Raw genomic sequence first — 15,317 nt, forward strand, 5'->3', positions numbered from 1 at the left:
ATGCCAATGCTAAATATAAGGTAAAAGTCTGAGTCTTCCTTTTCTTGCCATTTTTTTAAAAATCAAATATCTCAAAAATGGAGTTCCATAACCTATCAATATTTTTAGCTTATTTTGTTCCTTAACTAATGCTATTTTGACTTATAGTATCAATTCTAAATTCTAGATTTTTTTAATTTCACCTAACTACATCCTTAATGTTTACTGATTTCTATTCCATTTTAACCCTGAAAGAAAGTACATGTAGCTTGTCTTTTTACTTAAACTTGCTAATCAATAATTAGGAATAAGAGGAGATGCTGCATATACTTCTATGAGACAGCATCCCAATGACACAACAAAAACAAAAGACTTGTTCATGATTTTATAAGTTATATGTATACACTTTCGTAAAATTTGATAATTATATTCAGTAATTTTATGGGTGTGTTAACAACAATTTACACTACACTTTTGCTATAAAAGATATTTTCTTATAATGTGACACTTAAATAAGAATGAAATATGAGTAAACTCACTAAATAAATATTTCAGCTTCTGTAAAATTTGAATAATTGCAAAAGTCAACTGACACCTGTCAGATGCATATGAAATTCAAATAATGAAATCACAATACATTCCTAAATTATCATGTTTAATTCAAGAAATTCAGACCTAGTCAATAAAAATAAAATGAACCACTGAAGGTCCTGATCAAATGATGTATGTCACCCAAATTCACATCATCAAATTATAAATGAATTGTAATCAGATATATATGGTTAGTTGAAAATGAGACTAAACTAGACTAATTATGCCACATGAATATTTGATTGTTGTTTTCTTGATGTCCATATGAAATATGTCAGAAGGACATACATCCATTACAACAAGTTCACATTCATAATACAGTTTATTAAACCATTGCCATGACGTCAGCCTATTCACTTACCATGGATTCTTTTTCTAGAATCTACGCTTTCTAAGTCTGTTGCTGAAATGGACTCACCAAATTATATTCAATTTTTTCCTTTGTGGGCCTAATTTCATTAAGTTTGAATTGGCTTATTAATAATTTCTGTTCACTGATGGAATTAATCTAAAAACTTACCTTTAGCTTTTGTAATTTTCATATGCCTTCACTGGGAATCGAACCCCTCCTTGAAATCTGTTTTGTGTGACTGACATCAACACATCAACGAAACCTCTTGGTTACCAATGGGTTGCAATTTAGATGTCTATTTTATATAGATAAATGAACATATGATAAACATTGGTACAACTGACACACAGGGTTTGTACCTTTATATATACATAATAGACAATCGTATAAGTTGGTAGCCACGAGGTTAAGATCCATGAGTTATAGAGTCAAGTTAGAAGTCCTTATTCTTTACTTTTTCTGTTTTTCTTATTTGTATGTTATTTTAGATATTTTTGTAATAATAGTGGGTTTTCTCGCTTATTTTTGGATTGTTATTGGCCAATTCAGGTATTTGAAAAAAAAAATGATTTCATTCAATTTGTCCATTTTTGTTTTATAAATATAGTATGATTTCATCTATTTTATTACATATCTTTACAAATGTTTATTCGCACATACCTATGTGAGTAAATAGTGATGTGCCTAGGTTTCTTGCTAGAAATTTCGGTAACAAACTTATTATATATACTTAAAAATAAGTTCGAATTTGTCTTATTTCGTAAATTATGGATAATTTTCAGATGCATCACAATTCAAAGACAGACGTGTTATGCTATATTTGTGTTTCTCTAACCAATTAATTGAGAACTTTGATTTATTAATGCATCTTTGAACATGATAACGGGGGTTATTCTTACTCACTTACAATACCTTCTAATTAAGAAAGACATCAACACAATAGTTTAAGTTATAGATACAATGAATAAGCGTTGATTCATGAAAAACAAACCATTCGCCCTCCAGGCTCATGGTTTCTTTTTCGAGAATCAACGCTTATTCATTGTATCTATAATACTTAATCATGTGCAGTATCTGAGGACTACTATAGCTACTAAGAAACAGACCTGCTTTTTAAAACATGACCACTAAAGCTTGAAAATGAGGTCAAGACCATATGATATACTTTTCAGGACAAAGCTACTAACCATATATTGTTGACCTGTCAACCAATAGTTACTGAGAAACATACCTAATCCTGAAAGTTAAACATACCTACTTGAGTCTTAAAATAAGGACAAGGTCGGATGATAATGATTGGCTGATAATGTCTCATCATAAACAACTTCCATACAAATTTTGTTTAATCTAAGTGAAAGGGGGAATTAGATCGATAGGTATTGTCAATTATCAAAGCTGCTTGAAAAGTGATATCTAACAATAAAAGTATCCGAGTTGCTTTTCATATCAAACCCCTATTGTAACTTACAAGAATAGCTTTTAAATATTAAACAACATTACTCACAAGTAAGAATGGTTTGGTTAAATAAAAATGAGAATCTTTTGTTACTACTTTTAGTCTTTCATAGTTAAAAAAAAAATTGTTATGCTCTACTTTAACGAGATTATTTCTCGTAATCTAATATTTTTTAGGTGACAAAATAGAAGAAGATTTATTCTTGAAAAGCAAGAACCAAAAATTCTTTATTACATAAAAATTGTATCCTCTATAGGAAAATTTAATTCCCATTACACAGGACATCCTTATCATTACCCATTATGGATGACATTTCTACGCCAGTGTAATCCATCATGGCTATTTGTGAACTATTAAGAGATCACAAGCAGGAAAAACTACATCAAGATCAGAATGAAACAACAAAAATAATGGTGCTGATAATCATCAGGAACAATACGAACAGATATGTCACACAACTGAAATGGCATTAAAAACTTTCCCCAAATAGGAAAATTCAACCCACATAACATTTTCTATTGTTTCATTTCTATTAGTACACTATGGTATAGAACTGTCTATACCATAAAGCACAGATATGATAGGAATACAAAAGCAGATGTTGCACTGCAACCTGTAGAATTTCTTTATAGAAATACTGGTACTGAAGAGTACTTACGAAATAACAAAACTGTTGACCAAATTTGCCTACCATTAAATTATAAAACAGGGCAAATTAATGAAATCTGGTTTGATGTTGTAGTTGTATTTCAACCTTTAACCACTGTAACTTAATAATAGCCACATTTTTTATCTGAAAATTCTAAAACATGAACAAACAAAGGTTATCTATGAGTACAAATGCTGCCTATTTCTGCACACAATATGATGTCAGAAATTCAGAATTGCAGTAAATTCACTTCCAGTAGATTGCATGATAATATTTTGTACAGTGACAGTGAAATATTTTTTGAACCAAAGTCAATGAAGCAAAAAATGTAGGTAACAGTGACCATTTTTGTCTAGATGAAAACATACACTTCAGTATGAATCCACATACTAACTTAGATTATTTTATTAAGCATAGTTATTGAGATATATATGAACTTGGAAGTAAATCTTAACCAAATTCAACAATGCAGTAAATGTAGGTCACAGTGACTTATTCTTGTCTGGATTCTTACCAGTCTTCTATAGTGTATCCATACACTAGTTACATGAGCCATGTTTAAAATTATGACTTAAATATGAACTCAGGTTGTAAAACTTAACCATAGTGAATGAAATGGAAAATGTTGGTTACAGAAAACTAATTCTAGGATAGAGAATGGAAATGGGGAATTTGTCAAAGAGACAACAACCTGACCAAAGAGCAGAAAGCAGCCCATGGCCACCGATGGGTCTTCAACACAGCGAGAAAATATGCAGCAAGAAAAAAATTGTCTAGATGCTAACCTACATGGACATAGACATGTACATGGACCTTCATAAACTGACCAGTTTTACACAAATCTTTCTATATTCACTACTGTCTTATCAAGTAAAAAAATCAAACAAACAAACATCGCATGGCAGATTGATATGAAACAAATCATAGGAGACATAATGAGACGGGCCTCATCAACAAAAAAATACTTGATCAAATAAAATGCTCTCACAAAAAATCATTAATCAATAATGTATAACACATTTACTGGAGAATTAGTAAACAATTGTCTTTCTGGGCTTGTCCAGTTTGTACCCAGTACTGGATCATCTGTATCAAAAAATAATTCTTGTCATAAGCAGACTCTAGACAAACAATACCCCAAAAAATAAGACCATCCTCATAAAAAAATGTCCTCTTCCTTCAGGAATTGAATCCTCCCATCCCATCCTGTTAATAACTTTTTAAATGATCAACAATGGCTATATTGAAAAATTTCTTAGATGTCAACTGTATTACGGATGCTTATAGTATGAGATCAAATAAATATACTATCAGGTTTCAGGTATATTTTATGTATATTTGGTTTCCTAACTTTAAACAAAAGCCCAAAAGGAAAGGCTTTAAGTATGGTATCTATAATTATATACTGTTATACAAAAAAAAACCTCTGTACTTGTTTAGATGTTTGTCTCTTCTATTTATTTGAATTGATATGTTATAACATTAGTAACTGATCTAAATGCAGTAATATCTTGATTATAAGATTTTCTCATCACGAAAGGATGAAGTGAAGAATATGTCCAGCAGGCAGACATTCAATTACATTCAGAACAAGAGAATGTTGATGAATGAAAACACAAATCTGTATTAGTTCAACAAAAGCTGGATTTTTAACACGCAGGCTCATGAATTTACAGTCCACAAGAAGTCATATTACAATTATTCCTACTGCAATCAAGCAATAACACCTTTGCTCTTAATCCTAAAACAAGATTCAAACAAAGTTGTATTAGATTACAATTTCAGAGTTTGCTTTCACCTTGTTTGGAATCAAAGTCATAAACCTCAACTGATTGGAGCTTATTACCAAGTGACTACCAAAGCAGTTTGGCACTTTATGGAGACAGGGGCAGACATATTCAGCGTTAAAGGATGATTAAACATGTTAAAGGTTCCAAGTGAAATAAAGAACAGAAAAAAAAATATATAACAGGGTTGTCAATATTCCATGAATATTCCTTCTTTTATTACAGCATCTTTCTTCATCAATCAATAGTACACTTCTGTCAGATATGCTAATATATTCCATCAAGGAACCACAATGTTCAGTTCTGTTAACATTTCAAGCAGAAAGAAATGAATTAACTTAAAAGATAGAGTAAAGATATACCAAAAAACATCAATATAATGTTTACTTAGCTAAACAAAGAAGGCATCAGAAATTTGATTTAAAAAATGGAATTAATACAGCATACTTTCTCCAATCTCAAACCTGTCAAGAAGTTAAAAGACAAAATAAATCAAATTTCTTCCATCAATAAAAATCTGTCTAATTTAGGCTTAGATGCTTGGCGAACCGAAAGAGAAAAATTACAGCCTTTAAAAATGAATTCATCAAACAAAAGAAAAATCTACTATTTAAGACAAGAGAGTTTAAAATGTCATTGGCTGTCTGGACTTAAACATAGGCTGACAACAGCAATTCATGAGCTAGTTCATTGTTAGGACTTCAATATAAGCTGACAGCAATTCATGAATGAGTTGGCTATCTGGACTTTAATATATAGGTTGTAAATAGCATTTCAAGAGTAAGTTGCCTCTCTGGAATGGAATTTAATATAGGCTGACAATAGCATCTCATGGGTGAGTTGGCTGTCTGGACTTTAATACATAAGCTGTAAATAGCATTTCAAGAGTAAGTTGTCTCTCTGGACTTTAATATAGGCTGACAATAGCATCTCATGGGTGAGTTGGCTGTCTAGACTTTAATATACAGGTTGTAAATAGACAGGTTATATTGACAACACATCCTTCTAAGTATATATAAATCTCATTTTACTTGTATCAACGAATTTTATCAGATACTGACCATGATAAAGAACCAAGTTTGTTTATCAAAATCTGCATTTCAAGAGTAAGTTGCCTCTCTGGACTTTAATATAGGCTGACAATAGCATCTCATGGGTGAGTTGGCTGTCTAGACTTTAATATACAGGTTGTAAATAGCATTTCAAGTGTAAGTTGCCTCTCTGGACTTTAATATAGGCTGACAATAGCATCTTATGGGTGAGTTGGCTGTCTGGACTTTAATACATAAACTGTAAATAGCATTTAAGAGTAAGTTTCCTCTCTGACTTCAATATAGGCTGACAATAGCATCTCATGGGTGAGTTGGCTGTCAGGGCTTCAATATAAACTGACAGCTGTTCATGAGTGAGTTCATTGTAAGGACTTCAATATAAACTGACAGCAATTCATGAGTAAGTTCTATGTCTGGACTTCAAGATATTGATTGATTGATTGGTGTTTAATGCCACCAAAAGCACTATTGGCTATTTCGTGGCGGTCAGTTTTTATTGTAGGAGGAAGCTAAGTGCCCAGAGAGAACCAACGACCTTCGGTAGGATAACTGACAATCCTAGTCAATTAAGATTGGAGTGACTTCAATATAAGCTGACAACAACATTTCATGAGTGACTTTGATGTCAGGACTTTGATATAAGCTGACAGTAATTCATAAATGAGTTGGTTGTCTAGATTTCAATATGGGCTGTGAAAATAGTACTTCAGGTGTGACAGTGCCGTTTTCTGACAGCATTTGTACTACCTGTATATATACAAGAGTCATTTAACATTTTCCTTGAGTTGTGTTCTAATAGCATTCTTCTTCAACTGCTTACTATTTTTTCTCTCATATAACTGTTTAATTTGGTGTGAACGATCTTAAACTCCAACATTGCAATTTTCCTGTTGGTCTTATTCTGTTGATGTTGAATGTGATACAGTTTGCCATACAATGAAGTGCCAACAACTTGAACCATTTCAAAATCCTGAACATTATTGGTCTTTTTTGGAATTATAATTATTGTTTACAATTGACATTTCATAATGTCCATTACAAAAGTTAAAATTTATTTTATTTCTTTAACATGTTCACTTGTAATGTTATGTTTGACGTTCAACCTATAGATATTACTCAAAATCTAAATGTCAATTCGCAGTAATATTTCTTTACAGAATGCTGAAGTTCTTTCATATGGTGAGCAATTTCCGATATTAATGCTGAACAAACAATTACTATAATGAATGTTATTATTATGTTATAAATGCCATGCAATCGATTGTAAATGAATCATACTATATATTTGCTCAAATTGTGGGAAAAAATAATAGCTTTAAATAAAAGTATACTAGAACAAATTGGATTTCAAATGGAAACTTGGTATTATTTAAGACACTTTTATCTTTCTATATCTAAAACTATTTTCCTTCTTAGTAGAAACCTTGTATTTTGTAGCATCTTCAAAAATATCTACATCAATGAGGATCTAGAGCTAAAAAAATCTGAAGATTCATATCAGTGGCGGATCCAGGAGGGGGGGGGGTTCCGGGGATTGGAACCTCCCCCCTTTTTTTTTGGACGATCAATGCATTTGAATGGGGACATATAGTTGGAACCCCCCCTTTATCCTGGGATGGGAACCCCCTTTTAAAAATGGCTGGATCCGCCCCTGCATATGGACCACCATTGTGGATACCAATTTTTGTGGATTGAGGAAAAACCGTATTTTCGTGGATATTTGATTTCCTGGTTTTGATAAAGTCTGCATACAAGCCTATAGAAAATTTCTACTTCATTGAACATTTAAATCCGTGGTTTATCTATATGCATGAAATCCATGAAAATTGGTATCCCACGAAAAATAATGAATCTACAGTATATTCTTTTGTGCGACGACAAGAAAGGAAACCGAAATCAACTCTTTTCATATTAGCACTTTCAACACAGTAGAAAATGTCACAGAGTTCCAGTCTAAGAAAGGCTATGTGTTGATGTTCATAACAAAGACAATTACAAATATCATTCCCAAAGTTCACACTATAAACTTCATTTTGGTATATGAGTCATGTGACCAAATTATAAGAGTTTCTAAGATATATCTTCAAGATGTCTGTCTCATTCTTCTGAGATGCTGTGAACATACAAGCTAAGGTACAAATATATGAAAAAGATACACCAATAATTCTCCCTCTCTTTTGTTGTGCCTAAATAAAACTGAACTGCTGAAGTCATGCAGTGCCATTAAAGAGAGTCTTCTACAAGCATATACATGTAGCAAACAACCAAACAACCAGACAATCAATTCTTGTACATGTATAGAATTACATCAGTTAACATCTGATTATTCATTTACATGGTAGTATAATATGATGATAAATGTCTATATGTAGACAGTCTCCATGTATTGGCTATCTATTAAAGCCATATCTATAACTGAATTCAGGAGATAAACTAAGTAAATGGAAACCATTTCTGCTTTACTTTGGAATCTGAAATGATGACCGATGTTACATCAGGAAGTAGTTACCATAAATAGCGAGGAAATAAATTTCCTGACCAGCTTCCGACTTTGTTATACATTATTCTTTTACAGCTTAACTTCAGGATGAACTCAACTGATAAGAACAAATTTTCAGTGGTCAATATTTAAGAGAAAAACTATGGTATCTATAATAAATACAACAACAGGCACATATTGATTAAATTTTATGAATTCAAGGAAAAGTTAATTAAATTCACTTCTGCTAGAGATCATCTAAGTTTCAAGGTATAAGCACTGAAATAACATTTAAGATTTTTCAGCATAACGTAAGATGAAGTTCATATATAAAAATAAAACTGAAGAAGAATGGATATGATGGGATGAGCAGTGGAGATAAAAAAAAAACAATCTCACTAACTCATAATTTTAACACTAAATATCTGAAAATTAGTAACTGTGATAATATTGTGAAAATTTGATAAAAAACATATGTTCAAATGTTCAATTGTTTCAGTCAAAAAAGATTTTTCATCAATTGCATCATAAGTGATGTATTTGTGACGTCATAAATGTAGATAAACTTAGCTAATTTGTCAAAATTTATGACAGTTTCCTCATAGATTAACAGAAGCGCCACCCCCGCCAACAAATATGTTTGCTGAAATATTCTTTTTATACCTGATTCTTTACTTTCCATCAAAAATTTCAATGGGCGAGGGGTGGCGCCACATATGTAATTATGAAAAAAGGTTGAAAAGGTGACAAATTTCTAGAAGAAATGGACTCAAATGAAATCTATTCCCATTTCAGACTAATAAGAATAAAGCAACAAGAAAATTGCAATGTTGGAGTTTAAGACCATTCACCACCCTATTTAAATTCAGTGGTTGTTGTTTGTTGCTGTATATCATATTTGTTTTTCGTTCATTGTTTTGTACATTAATCAGGCTGTCAGTTTTCTCGTTTGAATTGTTTTACATTTGTCATTTCGGGGCCTTTTATACCTGATTATGCGATATGGGTTTTTCTCATTGCTGAAGGCCGTACAGTGACCTAAAGTTGTAAACTTCTATTTTATTTGGTCTCTGGTGGAGAGTTGTCTCATTGGCAATTATACAACATCTTCTTATTTTTATAATAAACAGGCTATTATTTGAACTTGGAATTATTTTTAATTATGGAATTTGCATAATTTCTTGTGCTTGAAATTTTTAATAAATTCCATGTTTATTTGGTATTATAATGTTTTGAGCAGTTCATAACACTTTCCATAAAATGTATTTTGTATAGATAGTGTTGTGCGCGGCACAGTACATTCTATTGAAAATGTACTATCTTCTTTGTAATAGAAAGTGTTGTGCACAGCACAGAAAATTAAAGTACAGAATAAACATGGAATTTATTAAAAATTTTAAGCACAAGAAATTATGCAAATTCCATAATTAAAAATAATTCCAAGTTGAAATAATAGCCTGTTAATATGTATTTATAAATATGAAGAAGATATATACTTTTTCTTATTTTACTCTGAAAAATAGTACCAGTACATTTAGCCATACATACACATTAGATTTAGACAATCAAAGTTTAAAATAACTTTACATGGCCATTTAATGGGGTTACTGGCTCTACTGCTTTACTTTGAAATTACTATATATATTGAAGAGACAGTGTATTCCTTCTTTTTCCTTCTGTGTTTCCTTGTACAAATGTTGTATCAATATACATTTTTGAATTTGTGCACTTCCCATAAATTTCCTATGTCACAATGCTCATGTTATTACAACACAGTAAGAACTGATTATTCGATGACCATGTTAACGTCAACTGACCTCAGGTTAACCAGTGAAACTTATTCATATAAAACAACTAGAGACTGGTATATTAATACTGGTTGATCTAGAATGTTCACAAAAAATGGAGGGGACTGGAAGGTACACTTTGGTATATATTTGCCATTGTTTGGCAGGATTCGGGCAATCCTTCACACCTTTTAATTCTATACAGCCTCCTTGTTTTAATCGTTTCCAACAAGAACCACTTTTCATGATGAATTACACAAAAAGGAAAATCTTTAAAACAGAAGGAAATGAATATTCAATGCAAATAATTAATATATTTAAGTAAAGAACTACCTTTTATCAAACATGTAAATTAGAAACATGTATGTGCTTAAACTAAGATTATCCGAAAATGGAACCAGAGGCTTTAAAAATTTCCATATAAATATTCTATATTGAGTTACTGGATATCCATTTTTTCCCTATATCAATCGCTGATCTCTGTAATATATGCATAAATCTTTCCTTCATATTAATATCCCAGCACTGCTCTGCTGTCCAATTGTGACAAGTGAGTCTGTGACTCAAAGTTGACAATAGAAAAAAACCTGGTATAATGACTTAATCAACACCATGTTATGTAAATCAGGTTTAGGCATCAATTTCCTTTTCCAGACCATAAAGATAAACTACCAATTATATTTATCATAAAGTGCTATTAGCAATGATTATATGTCTTCTTTTGTAGGAACATATTCCACGTAGAAAAAGCTATAATCAGAGAGTAAACAACCCATATTTAACACTAGCCACCAGGAAAAGATAAGATTCATGAAACTATTGATGAATATTACTAGCTGTGAATAGTATTTCATCAGTATTTTCTCTGCATCTTCCTATTCAAAGAATATCTGAGGCCTAAAATCGCCTAGAGTTTAAACACATTTCCCCCTTTCACCATTGTTCCCAGATGTTCTTCCTGTAAATATTACAAAAAAACATTCTGTTTGTGCCTGTCCGAAGTGATGTCTGTACTTCAGTGGTTGTTGTTTGTTGCTGTATGTCATATTTGATTTTTGTTGATTGTTTTGTACGTAAATCAGGATGTTTGTTTTCTCGTTTTAAATGTTTTTACATTTGTCATTTTAAGGCCTTTTATAGCTTACTATGCGGAATTGGTTTTGCTCATTATTGAAGGCCATACAGTGACTATAGTTGTTAACTTCTTTGTCATTTGGTCTCTGGTGGAGAGTTGTCTCATTGACAATCATACCACATCTTCTTTTTTTTTTATATTTATAAGTAATAAATGAACAGAGTTCCAACTTCATTGTCCCCCACTTTGCACATATTTTATCTATCCAAGGTACATTAAGGGCAATAACTGAAAAAAAAAAAATTGTTTTGTTCTTTAAAACTATTTATAAATATCTTATAGAGAAATGAAGGCTTCAGAGCAAATGCAATGTGATTTCCATTATCATCAATATTTCCAAGTGGCATAACTCTTTAAAAAATATTTGATCATCACTTATTTTCGAAAGTGTCAAAGACATTGCTGATATAAACCTATGATATAAGTTTCATAAAAATCTGCCAAGAATTGTACACATGAAAGCGCTAACGATGCAATTTTCCATATAATAAATTATTCCAAGGGGCATAACTCTTTTAAAAATAATTGATCAGCACTGATTTTCGAACTCGTCCAAGACATTGCTGATATAAACTTATGATATAAGTTCCATAAAAATCTGGCAAGAATTGTACATGTGAGAGCTAACAAGACCAGATGGACGGACGCCCGGTATTTCTATGTCCCCCGCAACACATTGTGCGAGGGACAAATAAAGATTGCCCATGATAAATAAATAATCTTAAGCCCATTAATTTGTTAAGTATTGGTATCATTTGAATGTTGATTAACAAGAAGTTGCACATGTTGTCGTGCTAAGCATACCCTCACTTGTAATTCAAATTACAGTATAACAAGAAGAAGTTGCTGACAGATCCTCAAAGTGCTCGCATATTACATGTCATCCCCGTTAAGCTGCTGACCAAATATGAAGTTCTTCGGTTCAGTAGTATCTGAGTATGAACAAAATATTTGTTGGATGAACAGATGGACAAGGTGATTGCAATATAGACCCCACACCTAGAGTGGAGGCAATATAGACCCCACACCTAGAGTGAAGGCAATATAGACCCCACACCTAGAGTGAAGGCAATATAGACCCCACACCTAGAGTGAAGGCAATAAAGACCCCACACCTAGAGTGAAGGCAATATAGACCCCACACCTAGAGTGAAGGCAATATAGACCCCACACCTAGAGTGAAGGCAGTATAGACCCCACACCTAGAGTGGAGGCATAATTACTTTTGTACATTTATTGTATAACAGCAAAATGGAAAAGGTATCATAAAATATTGAAAAACAATAAGCAATAGGTTCTATGGCAAATCTCCAACTAAAAAAAATCTTCAGCTGGAGATTTCACACTTTGAGGTTTGAAAAGTTGACAGCTATTGATAATTCACAATCTGTCAATATTTTGTATTAAAAATGACAACATGAAAGATGTTTAATACTAGTAGATGAAAATTGATCAGTTAACTGATGCAAACATAACATATGCATGTACCTGCTAAATCTAGATTGAAATTGAATTAAAATGGAAAGAAGACAAAAATAGAGAGAATCAAAATGAGAGAAACATCTCAAACTATGGTTATTTTCGTTTCTTGTAAAGACCACCAAACTCAAGGTCATGGTGACCTTAATAAGCTACATAGCCTTTGCTGAAACATAAGACTCTTACAGAAGACATGTCAAGGGATTATTGGTAACCTATCATCCAGTAATTGAAATTAAACATAAGCAATGAAGCATATTATAGATTCATAATTATCAGAGTGACCTAGTTTTGTTGAGAAGTTATACGTCAGGGAATGAAGATAAACATCTCTTCAAAATGCATGAACATTGTTGTGTATAGCACCTAAGCACAGTATGTATCAAAATAAAATTCCTAAAATAATCTTTCTCTTGTGGACAGGAATTGACAAACTATCTTCTTCCTTTGAAAACATTAGTACGGAAAAGAAATATTATTATCAAAACATGATCAGACCCAGCTTCATATCAGTAACTGGTTCCATACCATGATATTTCATACACAATTTTGGGCACCAGTACAATGGAATATATATATATGTTTCAAATGCACATCTCTCTTAGAACACAGATTATAAGTATAGGTTGAAAATTTCTTCCTTAAACCACAATTTATTGATAGTTTTAGTTAAAATATGGACTTAAGACATTGAGCTGTCAGAAAGTAGCACTTTTACCAAGGTGAGCTGTACAAGACAAGCAACTGAGATGTCAGGAAATGTTCCATATATGAAAACAAATACATGTATCTACTTTTGAGGTGTTTTTATGAGATGAGGGAAATAACATGCTATTTTTGTTTGGACGAACCAAATTTAGTCAATTTTCTGAATTATAGCTATTTTAACCGCAATGGCCTTCCATGGACTGCTACAGCAATGGCTGGTTTCTTTCAATAAAAGCACTCACCAGAACCCAATCTATCTGAACTTTCCCACTTCCCAAAAACTTGAGGATCAATGAAAAGTTTAGAAATCAGGGAGAAAATATATAATGGGGTAGCTAATTTGAAGGCATGATCCCCCATCAAAACTCAATAAGCCCTGCCAAGTGATTACTCATTTTGACATTGATCATTAGGGTCTAGTGAGTGGGTATAACTCATTTGTATATATATTTCAAACTCTTTTTTTCCAAGACAAGTAAAAATAAAATGCTTCGCTGAGTGCAGCCTGATACGACCGCAGAGGTCGAACCCTGAACAGTTGGGGCAAATTTGGACACAATATTCAAGCTTGATACTGTCTGAATTTGGATTGTGATCAAATTTTTGACATAATATAAGTTTCTGATACAAAATAAATGTGGTCAAAGATCTTATAAATCCATTGCGCAATACTGTGCAATTGAAGATTTCTTCTTGAAACTTTTCAAAAATTCGAAATTTAAAAATTTTGAAAAAAAAATATGAATCCCTTAAAAAAATTGGGAAAAAAATCCCCCCCCCACCCAACTTTTTGAAACCCCCCTTGGAGCAATAACCTCAAAACTCAATCCCAGCCTTTACTTTGTAGTATGGAACCTTGCAGTACAATTTCAGAGATATCCATACACTTACACACAAGTTATTGTCTAGAAACTAGAAAAAATACTTGTTTTTGGCCCTTTTTTGGCCCCTTATTCCTACATGTTTAGGGCAATTAACCCCAAACTCAATCCCAGCCTTCCCTTTGTTATATGGAACCTTGTAGTAGAATGTCAGAGAGATCCATATTATTACACACAAGTTATTGTCTGGAAACTAGAAAAATGCTTGTTTTTGGCCCCTTTTTGGCCCTTAATTCCTAAACTGTTGACCCCATAACCCCTAAAATGAATCCCAACCTTCTACTTGTGGTATTAAACATTGTGGTACAATTTCAGAGCAATCGAAATATTATACACAAGTTATTATCCTGAAACTAGAAAAATGCTTGTTTTGGGCCCCTTGTTGGGCCCCTAATTCCTAAACGGTTGAGACCATCATCCCCAAAATCAATCCCAACCTTCCTTTTGTGGTATTGAATCTTCTTAAAAAATTTCATAGAGATCCATTCACTTAAACTAAAGTTATTGTCCAGAAACCAATGTGTCTTCGGACAACGACGCAGACGCAGACGACGACAAAGACGACATCATACCATTATACGATCCCAAAAAAATTTTTGCGGTCGTATAAAAAACAATCAGAAGTTGAAGGCCATACAGTGACCTATAGTTGTTATCTTTTATGTCATTTGGTTTCTGGTGGAGAGTTGTTTCATTGGCAATCGTACCACATTTTCTTATTCTTATAATCAGAATAGTTCTTTTCGGAAAGACAGATCAAAGTATTGTTAGTGAAATGAACCCAAGTAAAAAAAAGAGGATTTATAGCACTTGACTTTATAAGCTCAATGTATTACAACATTTAAGATGACAGTATATATATCTTACCTTTTCATGTGGCCTGGAGAGGACAACTGACAGACAACACAACACTACAAAAGTCACTACGATATATCTTGCTGCAGACATGATAACAGTATCATCTGAAATACAGACAAAGCAA

At 32.4% G+C, this 15,317-nt stretch overlaps 1 protein-coding gene across 2 annotated transcripts in view; it reads right to left on the reverse strand.

Annotated features, from left to right (window-relative positions):
- The window catches only part of LOC127709242 (uncharacterized), a 79,092-nt gene that overhangs the window by 52,780 nt on the left and 10,995 nt on the right, over positions 1-15,317 (reverse strand). For both annotated transcript variants that reach the window (XM_052214657.1, XM_052214658.1), the window contains exon 2: positions 15,203-15,297. In XM_052214657.1, the coding sequence (XP_052070617.1) occupies positions 15,203-15,283 (81 nt within the window). In that variant the 5' untranslated portion in view covers positions 15,284-15,297. The remainder of the gene's footprint in view (positions 1-15,202; positions 15,298-15,317) is intronic.

The sequence above is a fragment of the Mytilus californianus genome, unplaced genomic scaffold (assembly GCF_021869535.1).
Source record: "Mytilus californianus isolate M0D057914Y unplaced genomic scaffold, xbMytCali1.0.p SCAF_7, whole genome shotgun sequence".
Classification (NCBI taxonomy): Eukaryota; Metazoa; Mollusca; class Bivalvia; order Mytilida; family Mytilidae; genus Mytilus; species Mytilus californianus.